This window comes from Bactrocera dorsalis, chromosome 3, assembly GCF_023373825.1.
Source record: "Bactrocera dorsalis isolate Fly_Bdor chromosome 3, ASM2337382v1, whole genome shotgun sequence".
Classification (NCBI taxonomy): Eukaryota; Metazoa; Arthropoda; class Insecta; order Diptera; family Tephritidae; genus Bactrocera; species Bactrocera dorsalis.
Window position 1 is genome coordinate 75,048,520 of NC_064305.1, and position 14,636 is coordinate 75,063,155.

Consider the following 14,636-nt stretch of genomic DNA (forward strand, 5'->3'; position numbering starts at 1 on the left):
GAAACAACATGATAGATATTTCTCATTTATTTACTTCCTATAAATCACTTACACTTACAAAACAATGTTAAATTATGTATGTTATTAAAAATACAACAGCTCACTTCTAGCAACTTTAACTAATAGAAATTATCATTTTTTAATGTTTAGCTTTTCTTAGATGGGACAGCACAGAGTTGCTTCCAAGCACTGGAATGCTTTTGTGAGCTGCCATACTTTTACTTTTCGTAGCAATAATTGAAGTTGTTATTAGTAAATAATTTAGTTTTGAAATATACTCCACAAGAATTGAAATATATTTTTGAATTTAATGGAATTTAAAGAAGCAATATTTATCCGAAAAAGCAGATTAGGCATAAAATATTTACAATCAAATAGCGTGTGTATGGCAAGTCTATACGTTGTTACCAATGTTGCTTAATTATTCAGCAATGAAATTTTATCTAAGTGTTTCGTCAATAAAAAGGGAATTATGGGTAAATTTAATGTTTATTTTTAACATTTTTTAACGTTGGTAGTCAACATACCGTTACCATTGTTCTTTAAAAAAAAAAAATAAATAAAAACTGATTTATATATTGTTTACCACTTAATGCTTTCAATAATGATTGTAGAAAAACAAAAATATATCTACATATACATATATAAGCTAGAAACTTTTAAATAAAAAACGCATTTATTTTCCGGCCCACTTATAGTTGGATCTTCTTCAAGTACATATGTACATTCAAAAATATTTTATTAGTATCACAAATTTGTTTCGAGTAGAGTTATAATATACCACGGAAAATGGAGAGTGCTGTATGCTCCCCAAATCTAACTTATTATATATGGATCTCAAAAACATAAATAAATACAATTCAAAAACAGAACATAGAAAGCTATAGGATTGTATCCAAACGATTTTTCTGTTGCATTATGTAAGTAATATTTCGATGTAATTCATACTCATAATATTCGAATTTGTTGGCGATTCACTTCGAATAAAGTATGATCTTCATCCTCACTATTATCATCTTCAATAGAAACGGGTAGAGGTACCAGCTCATGCGTACTGCGATCACCTTGTACACCGTACCTACGTTCAGCTCTCGATAAACGTAATCTTCGGTAGAATAAAAGACATGTTCACAACACGTGTGTTGGCGGGTGGTTTGTTATAAAGCGAAGTACTTACCTATATACCCGTACAACAATAAAGAGCATTGCGCACATACTAAGGCCAATAAATATATAGAATCCGGTTATATATGAACCAGGCAAATCATCATCTTCATAATCGAGATTGACATCTTTGGTTTTATATTTCGTTTCTTCAACTACGTGACTAAAACGCTCCTTAGGTGATATCGTTGGTTCAGCCTGTGGTACAGGTGACAGTTTTTGTTGTTTTTCTACCGCGACGCTTTGTTGTTCATTTTTCGTTGTTGTTATTTGTTCGTGTGTTGCTGCTGCCGGTTCTTCTTTAATGCTCTTATCGGTACCAACATGATGCAATTCATTCTCGGGAGCTTTGATTACTTCTTCCACAAATGCCTTATCATCGTGCAAATCTTTCTTCAATGTTTGATTCCCGGCAGAGACGTTTACTGTTAGCAAATATAAGCACACAATCAGCAGTGTAAAACTATCCATTAATTTCAGTTTAGCCATTCTATGCTGCTGAAGAAAGTTGACTTTTATTTGCTACATTTGAGAAATATTTAATTAATTGTTTATTTACCCAACAAAATTGCATGGCTCACACAACATACTCGCCTTTAGTGAATTGAATGTTTTTATGCCGAAAGTAGTGTGGCCAGATGTATGCCTATGAGCATTTGATGAATTTGTCAAGCTTAACAGTGCACAATGTCGTTACGTCTTATAAATTAAACAGTGTGTTTTTTGATATTTTTTAAATATTTGTTTGATGTATCTTAATTTTTTAAAGATTTTTTTTGCATTTATTAACTTGAGCGATTTTCCATAATTATTTTCATCGCAATTGTTGGCTACACCAACAGCTGACATTGTTTACATTTACTAGCGCCGTAGTGTATGCAATTGTTTTGTGGTAATAGATTTGGAAGTACGCATACGTACCAGTTACACTGTGGTAGATTTTATTTAAAAGATATGTGCTTCTAGTTGCATTTTTTTAAAGAATTTTTTTAAAGCAAATATTTCAATTGAATATAGTATTTTTCAATAATTTATATATTTTTCAAATAATTTTCTGAACGCCGTTGAAAGTACCATTAGTTTCCAGTATTGTCTTGCAACTCACCTCAGCAAATTTAAAATACCATTATTACAAATAAAACACCGTTTTTAATTGTAGATTATTAAATTTTAATATTGTTTAATTATTTATGGTCTAGAGCTTTTAACTAAATATTTTACATATATGGAAACTAAATGTTATATAATGCGTGCACATTTATATACATATGTATGTATTTGCATATCCCTTGCGACTTGCCAAAAGAACGACAACTAATATACATATGTATGTATGTACACTAGTAAATAATATAATAGCAAAATTATTTATAATAATATTCATTAGTTTTTGTGTACATGTACATATATGTATATTGTTATTTATTTTTATTTATGCATGTATGTATGTATGTATATGTATTTATGTACATGTGGAAATTATATTAAAAATATTTTATTATTGAAACGAGCTTACCACATACATACATACATATGTATGTATACCGCGTGTGTAAGCGTTTACTTAAGCGCGTACAAGGCAAACAAAAATGCGACTATTGTACAGCCTAACAACTAGCATCACATAGAGAATAATTTATTAACAATACTGTTGCCATACATGCATTTCGATTAAAAAAATAACGAAGATTCATAAAAATTTTATTTACAAACATATTTAGAGACTTCATATAAGTATGTTTGAACGATATTTTGATCGATTTGTATTTTCAATTTTTAATTAATTTCATATTTGTGGTATGTATGCATGTATGTATGTGTGTTTTTAATACTAAAACATAACTATTAAATGTATTTACATATATTTGTATAATATTTTTTATTTGTATGAATTATATATTATATTATATGTAATATATTATTCACTAAATTAAAATGTCTGTGATTTAGTTGCCTGTAAGCACGATTTTTTCATGCCTTGGCATATTTGTAATAATATTGTTTAATATTTTTTATTTAAAACATTAATTCAAAAATCGTTTATTTTCATTTAAATTGGATTTCGACTTTATTTATAACTGTTTTTGCAAAAAATTATAAATATGAATGTATATATTTATATTTTTTCTGTTCCGACATTGTGTTAAAGCCCATTTAACATAACAAATATTTTTTTGGAAAGTTTATTTTTTATATTTTCTATATAACTAACTTATTCAATATTTTTCATAAGCATAGTTTTATTAATATTTTATATTTATTGTTTTTGTTTTTTATTTAATTATTTTTAAGCTTTCGTTGTACTCCATAATATTAAATTAAATTGCTTACATTATATATAATTAACTAAAAATATATTTCTCGATTTTTAATTATTTGTATTAAACATATTTTCGTGTTTATATTTAATTTTTATGAAGGATAAAGCAAAAGAAAAATAAAAAAAAAATATTAAGAATATAGCAAAAGGAAAGTCAAAAAAAGGGATATAACACGGAATGCAAAAAAAATTTAAGTTAAGTCAAGCAAAGAAATATTTAAATTGAAAAGCTACAAATATTTACATAATCATTACAAGGTTAACAGACTTACAAAACACATATTTTTCACAATTTTCATTGTTCTTTGACTTTTTCGTACATAATTTCAGCGTGCTGTCCACATTTAGAACGATTTTTTTTTAACACACAAAAAACACTATTCCAAAACCAAAATTAATTAAAAATATTTTTCTAATAAACAATTTGAAATCAAGCTCAAAATCGAAACTGGTTTCAATAAAATTTTCAAATAAAAATGCTAACTAATAATAATGAAACTCATTTACCACAACTACCAGTTCTAATAAAAGTTCGCATAAACAATAGTTCGAAAACAAACATTAATAAAACACACTCAAATGTCATATGTAAACTGCTTTAATGTATATAATCTTAAGCTGGCGTCTATGTAATTTTGAATTTTATCTTAGTTTCGCTTACTTCGCGATTTTTATTTTGTCTCCCATCTAGCTCTCACTATTTCTATTCCTCCTCTAACAATAAGCTAAATTTTGTATTTTTCTGCAATTTCTTAATTTTTTTCGCTTTCGCTTTAAATCATGCTGCCGAACATCCGCTTGCCGCGCGTCAACACCAAACTGACCACCATAACGGTGAGCAAGAAGAAGACCAGACTCAAAAATGTTGTGATGTAGCGACATCTTTGGCGGAATTTCTTTTCCTTTTCCATTTTGATGCGTAGCTGCTCGGCACGTGGCAGATCCAAAGTGAAGTCGGACTCAGGGCGTGATGATGGCTGTAATGAGAGAAGAGAAAATATTTGAAATTACGGAAATGTAAAGTGCTTAAGATGCAAGGAATAAGAAATGTGATTTGAAACAAAAATTAAAAAAATAATTATATACATACATATATGTATTATATGTATATATACGAGTACATATACCATAGTTTTGAAAATTTAAAAAATATATATTTATAACTATATTGTTTTTGAAAATTGTATGGAATTTAAAACAGTTATTCATTAAAATTTTTTGATTATATAATTTTTATGACCCTGGCAGTCCTTGATGAACCCAAGTGGGTTAAAAAAGAGAGCATAGCTCTCAAAGTGGTTTGGTATACCAAAATTCATTGAAATCCACTACTAGCCCTAACCTCTAAAATGTTGAAATTCAGTGGATTGACAATTAATTCATAAAATTATTATTTTTTTAAAGCAAAAATGCTGATACTTTGGTTTTGTTTATCATTATTTGCTACTAAAACTGTTATAAAGTCAAGTGTTTGTATACTAACATTTACAGCAGCAGTAACAGCAACAGCAAGAGTAACAGTAGGAGTGACAGTATCTGTAACAGTAACAGTACCAATAATATTAACAGCAGCAGAAACAGTAACAGCAGCAGAAACAGTAACAGCAACAGTAACAGTAACAGTAAGCGTAAAGGAGTGACAGTATCACTAACAATAACAGTTATTAATTATAAATTTCGTATTATTTGAAATATAGCTTGTTTACTTATTACAACAATTTTCCGCTTCGTAGTTATTCGAATTTTTTTTCCGCATTTTCGTATTTCACTTTTTATTTGAATACCGAAGAATAAAATTTTATTTTTTAATTTCAAAATTCTGCAGTTATTTGCCATAATTTTGTTTTGGCCTACAACCTTGGCGTTATTTCTTGGATTTTCCGCATTTTAACTTGAAATTTAATATAACCAAAAAACGTTGCAAGTTTTCGTGAATTACAAAAGCAATCAAAATTTACAAAAAAAAAAAAATCAGAAATATGATTATTAATTCGCATTACATCAAAAGTGTAATCTGCGAAAACTTAAAGCTATATGAAACCAGTTTTCATGCAATAAATGTCACCTAATACGCACCCTTTGATCACAAGACACCGGTCACAAGACATTATTAAACCCACAAAAAAATATATAAATATTCGCAAACTGGGACGACACGCTCTTTTGCTCATATATTTGCATATATGTTTGTATGCATGCATAAATATTGACACATATGTAAATGTGGGCTTGGAGCAACGCTGATTGACTGCCGCTTGCCTAAGGTTAACTGTGTTCGCGCGCACGCGTTGAATGAAACGATTTTGTGCTGATTAGTCGCCGTTAGAGTAACTTTTGGCTGTTTTATGAAATTATCATATATATTTACATACATGTAAGTATGTTTAAAGTGAGTAGCAAAGTGATTTCTTCAATTTCTTTCAAATCTCAACAATTTGAATGGTGTTTCTGTGACTAAAGTCTATAATGTATATATAGATTAATGCTTATTATATATGATATATGCTTAAATATATATGAGCTGAGTTGATTTAGCCATTTCCGATAGATTGTTGTTGTTGTTGTAGGGGCATAAAACATTTCTGAAGTAATTTCGTGAAATGGTGCCGAGTTGACAGACCTTTGCAGGATATAAATCCGAGTCCGTTTGTGTTAATTAGAACCGACTATTGGAACGGTTCGTGTGGATGTCTATCTGTATGTATGTATATATGCGAATTAATTATGAAATTTTGCACACATCGTTTTTTCCTCAAGAAGCTACTCATTTGTCGACATGGACGATATCGAACCACTCTAGCATATAGCTGCCGTACAAACTGAACGATCAAAATTAAATTTTTTTGCTGTAATTTTTTTATCTGTGAAGATTTTGCTTGCTTTTTTAATAATTTTAATTTTTTTAATTAGTTTTTTAGTTAATGTTACCCTCTCTATTAAAAGTCATCGCAAAAATCAGTAAAACCACTTAAACAATTAACACTATCAGTAAGCTATCATAAACATAGAAACGGAAATGCAAAAAATATTTCTACTAATTAATTTATAATGCAAAGTAGCAGCAATAATATACAACAAATTGCTTAAATACTGCAATTAAAAGCAATTAACAAATGCTACAAAGAATGACCGTTTAAGAGTTTAATGGAAATTTGTTACGTATACGCTGTGTGTGACATATCGATATAAGCCAACCTCGTAGGAATGATTGGCCACATGACTTGTCAGTGTTAATTTTTTTAATTTTTTAAGTTAGTATATAAATATCAAAAGTTGGATTTTGAATTTTCTATAAAAATAATTCTTAAAAATTTTTATTAATTCAAATTTTCAATATAGAAATATCAAATTTTTTCATATTCAAATTTTTTTATATAGAAATCCAAATAGTTAAATAATTTTTAAATAAAATAAAAGTAACATCATATCTTCCCTGTTTAATTTTTTTTTTAATATTTTTATAGTAAAATAAATTATGCATTAATAATTTGTAAATAATTTTATGATTTTTTTTTATTTTAAATAAAGAAATAATCTTTTATTAATGATTTTGAAATATTTTTCAATTTGAAATGATAAAATAATATTAAGAAAATTTCCCGAAATTTTTTAATTGTTTTTAGACAGTTTTATAATAAAACAATTTATTAATAAAGTTTTGAAATATTTTTATAAATTTAAATATAGTATTTTGCATAGTAAAATATTTTTTGTATTGAATATTATTAAATATTTTTAATTTTTTTGTGTTTACTTTACATTTTAAACACTGAAATAATTTCTTATTAATAAGTTTTGAATATTTAATAAATTATATATTTTTTTTTTTAATATTTTATATAGTAAAATAATTTTTCCATTAATAATGTTGAAATATTTTTCAATTTGAAGTGAAAAATATTTTTTATATAAATAGTCCTTAAAAGCTATTTAAGTTAAATATAATATGAAATAATCTATAAAGAACTAAGAACTAGTCCGAAACTACTTTACTATGTGCCTTTATGTTTTTTCATAAAAACTCTAAACTTTTGAATTAAACATATCTCAAAAATTGTTTGCTTTTATTTTTCCCACACGGTATACTTGTGACAATAGACTCATAACAATGCTAACAACAACAAATAGCAATAAAGTTCAACAGCCGTCATTGTGGTTATTGTGGTCACTCACATATTGACAAGTAGCAGCCACATAGCTAGCTAACTGATGGAAATTAAAAGCGATTAGCATGCGTTCAACGACAGCAACTGCAACAACAAAGTGGCCAATTGAATGCACATAACTATTTATAGCGATATACTTGTATGACAAGTATGTGTGTTTGTGTATGGATAAGAGCCAACGCTGGCCGATAACAACGACAAGCAACCTCTACTATTGACCTTCAATGAATGTGCGAAAAAATGTGCATATAAATATATGAATGTATGTATTATTAGGTACATACGTATATAAGCTTGCATGTATTATATATATGTATGTACGTTTGTGTATTTGTAGGCGTGCAAGTGCAAACATAAATTAGCTACTGTGCGCAAGTGCACAAGCTTGGCAGCTGTCCCATACACACACACTCTCATACATACATGTGTACATACAAATATTCACACTGCCATTTATTTATTTGCTCTCAAGATATTTGTTGGTGGCAAAATTTATTTGAAAAATGTTGTAAGGAGGTGTTAAGAGGCGTAGAAGTCAAGTAATCATCGCAGTCTCGACAGTCGTCGCACTTTTCGCAGCAATGCGGCTTGGCAAACCAAACAAAAAAGATCGAAATTAAAAAAAAAAAAAAAAAACTAAAACAAAAACAATTTGAGACAAAAGTAAATGCTAACACAAAAAAATTAGAAAGACAGCACAACAACAAACATTTTCTATGACCGCTAACAGGCAGTTAACCATTCTTGCATAATCGTACACACGCTGACATTGGCATTTTTATGGCGAATTCGCATTGTCTTCAAACGCGCTAAGCCATAAAATAATCAAATTGTTTAAAAATTGAAGTTCACGCTGTCGATGTTTAACTGAAATGTTTATGTTTATCGCTTTTCATCAAATTTTTCTGTTTTTTTTTATTATTTTGATTACTTGCTATGAGTACATACAGCCACACATAAGCACTCACGGGGGCACTTGATAAGTTGGTAGAAATTCCAGCGCGTCATCAGCACTGAAATACCAGTAGCTATTGGCTATTAGTTGCTAGCTGTTGTCGATGACGCCATCAGACGCTGATTTTTTCGTATGCAAGACGCGCACGCGTACATTGTTGAGCTACAAGGAGCTTGGCTGACTGGCCGGCTGTCAGCACATAATTGTGAATGTGCTTGTTGTTGTTGTTGTATATATTTTTATTTTTAGAAACAATGTAAGGTATTACCCTCATTCACTAGCGTGTTTGTTATTATTATTGCTAATTTAGAAGCTATGCTAATAAAAGTTGGTTTTTATGCATGTGAGTATTTGCCTGTGACAATGACATTGCCCTTCGCCTACTTACAGTAATGTGTTAAATAAATTAAAGTAAATTGTGCGCGTTACGCAGAGATATGTGCTGTTTTTTACAAGCCGCGTACTTAGCTGTGCGCTGAAACTTCCGTTTGCACGTCTCAATTGATTCTTAAGAATCGGGTTGTCACCGGGTAATTACTGAATAATTTTGGTTAGCTTCCTGCTACGGCAATTTTATATACACAAACTTATGTAGGCATATATAGAAGTTGTCGTCAATTAGTTTGTCGGCATAAATAAATGTGTCATGTAATGCATATTGAATCATATCTGATATTTTTGTATAATAATAAGAAGATTCCAGTTTTAAATACTATTATTATTATTATTATTACATCACTGTTACAAATATAACAATAAGTTAAATATTTGAATTAAAAGTAAGGTATATCTGAAGCAGTTTATATACATGGGATTACCGACAGGTCATTGTAGTTAAATTAAATTATTTTTTTGATTATCAAACTATTTTTTCACATCTCTGTTAATGATAATGAAGTGTGTCAATGTTGACACCAAAAGAGCTTTTGCAAAAGGGACGTCCAGAAAATATTTGTATTAAAATACTTCAAAAATTTGTTTTTTTTTTCAGTCCGGGTCAAATTTGATCTCATGGTATGTATAATATTTATAACATTTGAAGGACTTCCGATACCATAAAAACTTTTTCAGATACACAAATATTGAGGTTTCTTTAAACTCGCAGAATATTGGGATTTCCGGAAAAATTTGGATGAATTAGCCTTTAGTTTAACAATATATGTTTATTTACATTTTTTAAGCCTTCAAAGACGGTCGAGAGATCGTTTATGGCATGCCTCGTCCTCGACGACCTTTGATCTTTTCCACTGATGAAAATATTTAAAAAGTGAAGATTATGGTGCTTAAAAATCCTCAGGCAAGTGCTAGAGAGATGGCAAGAGAGCACGACATCTCTCGTGAGTCAGTTCGAATGATTTTGCTTAATGTTTTGGGTATGAGACGTGTTCTTGCTCGACTCGTGCCGATAAAGTAGAATTTTTTCCAAAAGGTGTGCCGTAAACAGGCCAAGACAAGCTTGATCGTGCGAATTCTGATCCCACATTCATGCAGAGCATTATAACTATCTTTGGGACATGGGTTTTAGAGTTTGACATGCAAACAAGTCAACAATCATTGAAATTGAAATCAAAACCAAAAAAAACTACGCCAAAGACACTCAAAAATCAAGGTGATGACGAATCGGAGAAACCTAATACTTCTATGTGCTTTCCTAGTCTTATTTGACTGTTCGTTCCTGTCATGTACTACTGTGGAAAAAAATATAGTACCACATCCAGGACGGCTATCAAAATCAGAAATCTTACTGGCATTGTTGGAATATTGGAAGGATCAGTGGAAAAAAATTTTGAAAGATCATTTGGGCTTAAGAAAAGCGAGAGAACGATCAATAAATTGTTAAACGTTGCGTCAACGTCTGTGAAACAATGCTTTCCGACTATCAAGATCAATGTAGCTAAATTAAATTATTTTTATGTCATTCCGATGTCATGAAACGTATTATTACTTTTTAGTTTTGGATCTATGCTTACCACCCGGAAACAGCCGACCAATCGGCCGAATATTGTGACAAAGGTGAGCCGAAGACACAAAAAACCACGTCAAAGCAGGTTAAATAGTCAATGTTATGTTGACAGTTTTGTTCGACTATCGAGGTGTGGTGCGCTTCGAAGTCCTTCCGATCAGCCAAACTGTCCACAAGAAATATTATTTGAGTGTTGTGCGTTGTATGCGCGAAGCTATTCGTAGAAAGAGTTCGGAATTGCGGGCCGACAACTTTTACTTTTTGCACCACGATAATGCACCTTCGCATACTGCATTGATTTTTCGTCAGTTTTTTGCCAAATTTTCAACCAATATTGTTTCGCAATCAGCGAGTATTCGCTGGATTCGACTCCGTGAGACTTCTGGCTATTCGGCAATGTCATACGACCGCTCACTCATTGAAGGCTATTTCGGAAATTGACTTTAACAACTGTTTCGAGGATTGGCACAAGTGTATTTGGGCCAAGGAGAATAACTTTGAGGGGAAAGACATAGATTTTGAAGAAATAATTAAGAATATTTAAATTATGAACAAAGTCATACTATTTTTTGATCAACCTTAATAACAATAATACATACTTGTAAAGGGTGATTTTTTAAGAGCTTAATAACTTTAAAAACATAAAATTTGTATATAGTTTATTTATTCACAATTAGATTTTCATGACATTTACTTTTTGAAGATAATTTCATGTGATCGTTATGGAAATGCCTTATTTGGCCAAAATGTTCGCATTTTATTACAAATCGGTTAAAAATGCCAACCGAAGTACGTATTAAATTACCATATTATAAATATCCATTTCGGGTAGAACACAAATCAAGCTATGCGCCAATGCAACGCATGAATAATCCATGTTGCCAGCGTCAAGTGAGGCAAGGGAGGAGGGCTGTAAGACACAGATAGCCCAAAGCCTGATTTGTAATGCATCACTGAATTGCGAACAAGCTGCCGTGGTAAGACACTGCAGCAGCTGCAATTGCAATATTTTGCTTATGGCAAAGCTCTACATAACTATAGCTTTGTATACATACATATATGCATATGTATGGGTATATGTATATAGTGTAGATTGTCAACGCAAATTGGCTGACCGAAAACCAAAGCATTGAGCGTCAGCACCAAAATGTGCAGCTAAGCAATCAGCAGCAGCGAGCTTGAAGATCATTTGGCAAATATTTGCAAATTACGACCGTAACGTTACGATGGAACAGTGTAACCAGCGGGTAGCTTAATAAGCACACTGATGTACGTATATAGATATGTATGAATGTACATATATAATATGTACATTTGTGGTATCTTTGTAGGGTAAATCAGAGTTTGTGAAACTTAAAATGGTGTATTTTTGAAAATACGCAAAAAAATCGAAACTACTCCGAAAATAACTAGTTACACAATAGTTGAAAATTAAAGTGGTTTATTTTGAGGTAGTTAAGGTAACTTGACTTAAATTCCAATTGCGCAAACAATTCGAAGCTAGTCCCAAAATAACTGGTTACATACTAGTTCAAGTTTAATTAATTTTGATTTACTTTAAAGCAATAAGGGTAATTTTACTTCATTCTAATTGTGTTTTAATTATAAGCAACTAAATTAATTCAAAATAAATTTCATATGCAAACGTATACACATACAAACACAAGTGTAGAAAAGGTAAAGTGTCTAAGCAAGTGTTCTCAAAGTCACTCTTAGTTATCGAAATTAACGAATTTTCCAGTAGCACTTATCTATACACCCACACACATACTAGCATATCCATACAAATAAATCAATACTGGTGCGCCGAAGAATGAGCTGCCTTTATTTGTCCTACTCATAATGTGACTCAATGCCTCCATGCATGCACTTACACGTGCAGCTGTGTAGGTTTCAGTATTCGCTTAGCAACTAAATATGATCGTTTGATGGTGAAACAGTTGTATGTATGTACATATATACATACATTCACTGCAGTTGCGGTTACTAATATTTGCACTGCTTTGCACGGCATTGCAAGCTTTGACCGATAAATGCGGCTGCTGCCGCCAGTTGCAATGCCACGTCATAAATAGCAGTAATGCCGTCTAAAGCTAAATTAACGGCACAGTGCGCATAGACGCTAGGCCAGACAAATGTAGCTGTAACGGTCTTAGCCACAATGCAACCTAGTTTTGATTTTTGGCAATTCGATATTCGAAGTGGAATTTTTTATAATACCATAAAAGTGTACGGGTAGTTGGCAGAAGACTAAGGGGTAGTTGAAAGAACTTCTGAAGAAAGATAATATACTATACGAGAATTTATATATTAGATTTATATAATATGGCTGTATAAAAACCAGAAAAAAGTTAAACTTTGGCTGCATCAAATTTTTGATACCGTTCACAAGTGCATTTCTTATAGCATAAAAGGGTTTGATATGATATTGGCCCGATCTGAAAAGTACTATATATTCGGAGATTACAACGTTGCTTTGGACAATCAGTGCCAAATTTCAGGGAGATATCTTGTAAAGTAAAATAAATAAATTTTCCATACAAAGACTTGATTTTGATTGTTCAGTTTGTTTGTGAATTACATTCTATAGTCGTCCGATATCAGCGGTTCCGACAAGTGAACAGATTCTTTGAAAGAAAAGTACGTTTACAAAAATTCAGATCGATATCTGAAATACAGCGTGACTAGTTTACGTATAGGCGGATAGAAAAACATGGCTATGTATACTAATAGAATATACATATTTTATGGGGTCTCCGAAATTTCCTTAATGGCAAACTTAATATACCCAGTTCAGGGTATAAAAATGTGTATATCGTCACCTAAAATGCAAAACAACTATCATAAGAAAGTTTAAAAACAGTTGTCAGATATAATAACCACTATATAATTATTTTGTGAGTATATGATAACCAATATATAACCATTTTATGAGTATATTATAACCAATATATAACCATTTTATAACCAAAACTCAATTTTTTTCAATATTAGTGATTTCTATTATATCGTTTTTCCTTCGCTTGTAAACTTATGATAAATGATGTTACGTTATCTTGCATTTTAGGTGACGATATATTGCTTGATAGTTGTGGTCAAAATCACGTTAATCACCCACCTCCAAACCTGTCAAACAAATCAAAAATATTTATGGCCAAACATTTATTACTTTTGTGTGAATTCTCCGTTTTGTTTAAATTCAAAGACAATAAACCATTGTACTCTGATTAGAGCTACTTTTAATGTTATTGAATGAACTGTATCGATACCGAAGATATGGCTAATGAACCGGTTCAATCATTTAATAAGCTATTTATGTTGCACGAATGTGATTTTACGCCAACTATTTATTTTTACCTCATAAAATCGAAGTTGATTTTGCACAGAAGCAGCTTCAAAGTGGACTGAACTGTGGCAACCACGGTAAAGCGGTCAGTATGTTTGGCAAGTGCGAAATACCAAAGCAAACAACGAGTTATATAGTATGTAGCAATCGTTGCAGCTGATAACCACTTTTGGACCAAAAAAATACACAAAAACCAAATATTTGTTATTGGCACAGACTGCTCTGCTTCTTTTTGGCATGTTGCTGACATTTGAAAATACGAGCATCTCTGCAAAGTGTCATTGTGAACGTATATAATATGTTAAAAGAAATGTATATGTATTTCTATGTAACCAATAGGAAAGTGGCAACTAGGTGAGATATATTTTGGCTGAGTTGATTGTATTCATTCTTAATAATTATTTTATGAATTTTTTTTTGTACTTATTAAACTTATTTTAATTATATACATTAAATTGTAAAGTTATATTATTTCATTTTCATATCATCGTCTTAATAGGGAAATCTCTATATAATGTAAATCTTAAAAAAAAAATTAAATTTGTTTTTGAAAGTTTTTTGCTTCTTCTGTTTTAAAATCATTATGTATATACTCATATAACATGTATTTAAAACTGCCTTAGGCAGAACTTAGCGGCGTAGTGGTAAGAAAATAAATCAGCTTAATTTTAGAAAGGTGAGAAAATATCACCATGTCTACTGCCTGAAGAGTTCAAGAGCTG

General features: G+C 30.6%; 2 protein-coding genes across 4 annotated transcripts in view; both read right to left on the bottom strand.

The window, feature by feature from the left end:
* Positions 1-675: 675 nt before the first annotated feature.
* On the bottom strand, positions 676-1,849 carry LOC105229134 (uncharacterized). Of its 2 annotated transcripts, none has more exons than XM_011209230.4 (3): positions 1,724-1,849; positions 1,178-1,659; positions 676-1,105 (listed from the first exon to the last, which is right to left on the bottom strand). In XM_011209230.4, exons 1-3 carry the CDS (start codon positions 1,736-1,738, stop codon positions 949-951), a joined length of 654 nt encoding a protein of 217 aa, XP_011207532.2. In that variant the 5' UTR covers positions 1,739-1,849; the 3' UTR covers positions 676-948. The 2 variants fall into 2 exon arrangements, with proteins under 2 accessions (XP_011207532.2, XP_011207531.2); XM_011209229.2 differs by having other exon boundaries at positions 1,178-1,662; positions 1,724-1,833.
* Positions 1,850-3,059: 1,210 nt separating this feature from the next.
* Positions 3,060-14,636, bottom strand: part of LOC105229187 (uncharacterized) — a 226,675-nt gene continuing 215,098 nt past the window's right edge. For both annotated transcript variants that reach the window (XM_049453426.1, XM_049453425.1), the window contains one exon: positions 3,060-4,461. In XM_049453426.1, the coding sequence (XP_049309383.1) occupies positions 4,258-4,461 (204 nt within the window). In that variant the 3' untranslated portion in view covers positions 3,060-4,257. The remainder of the gene's footprint in view (positions 4,462-14,636) is intronic.

What these genes read in the sequence shown, in the direction of transcription:
- LOC105229134 (XM_011209229.2), bottom strand. An exon ending in ATTGTTGTACGGGTATATAG is followed by an intron (nt 1,106 to 1,177) that starts GTAAGTACTTCG and finishes ATTCTACCGAAG; the next exon opens with ATTACGTTTATCGAGAGCTG.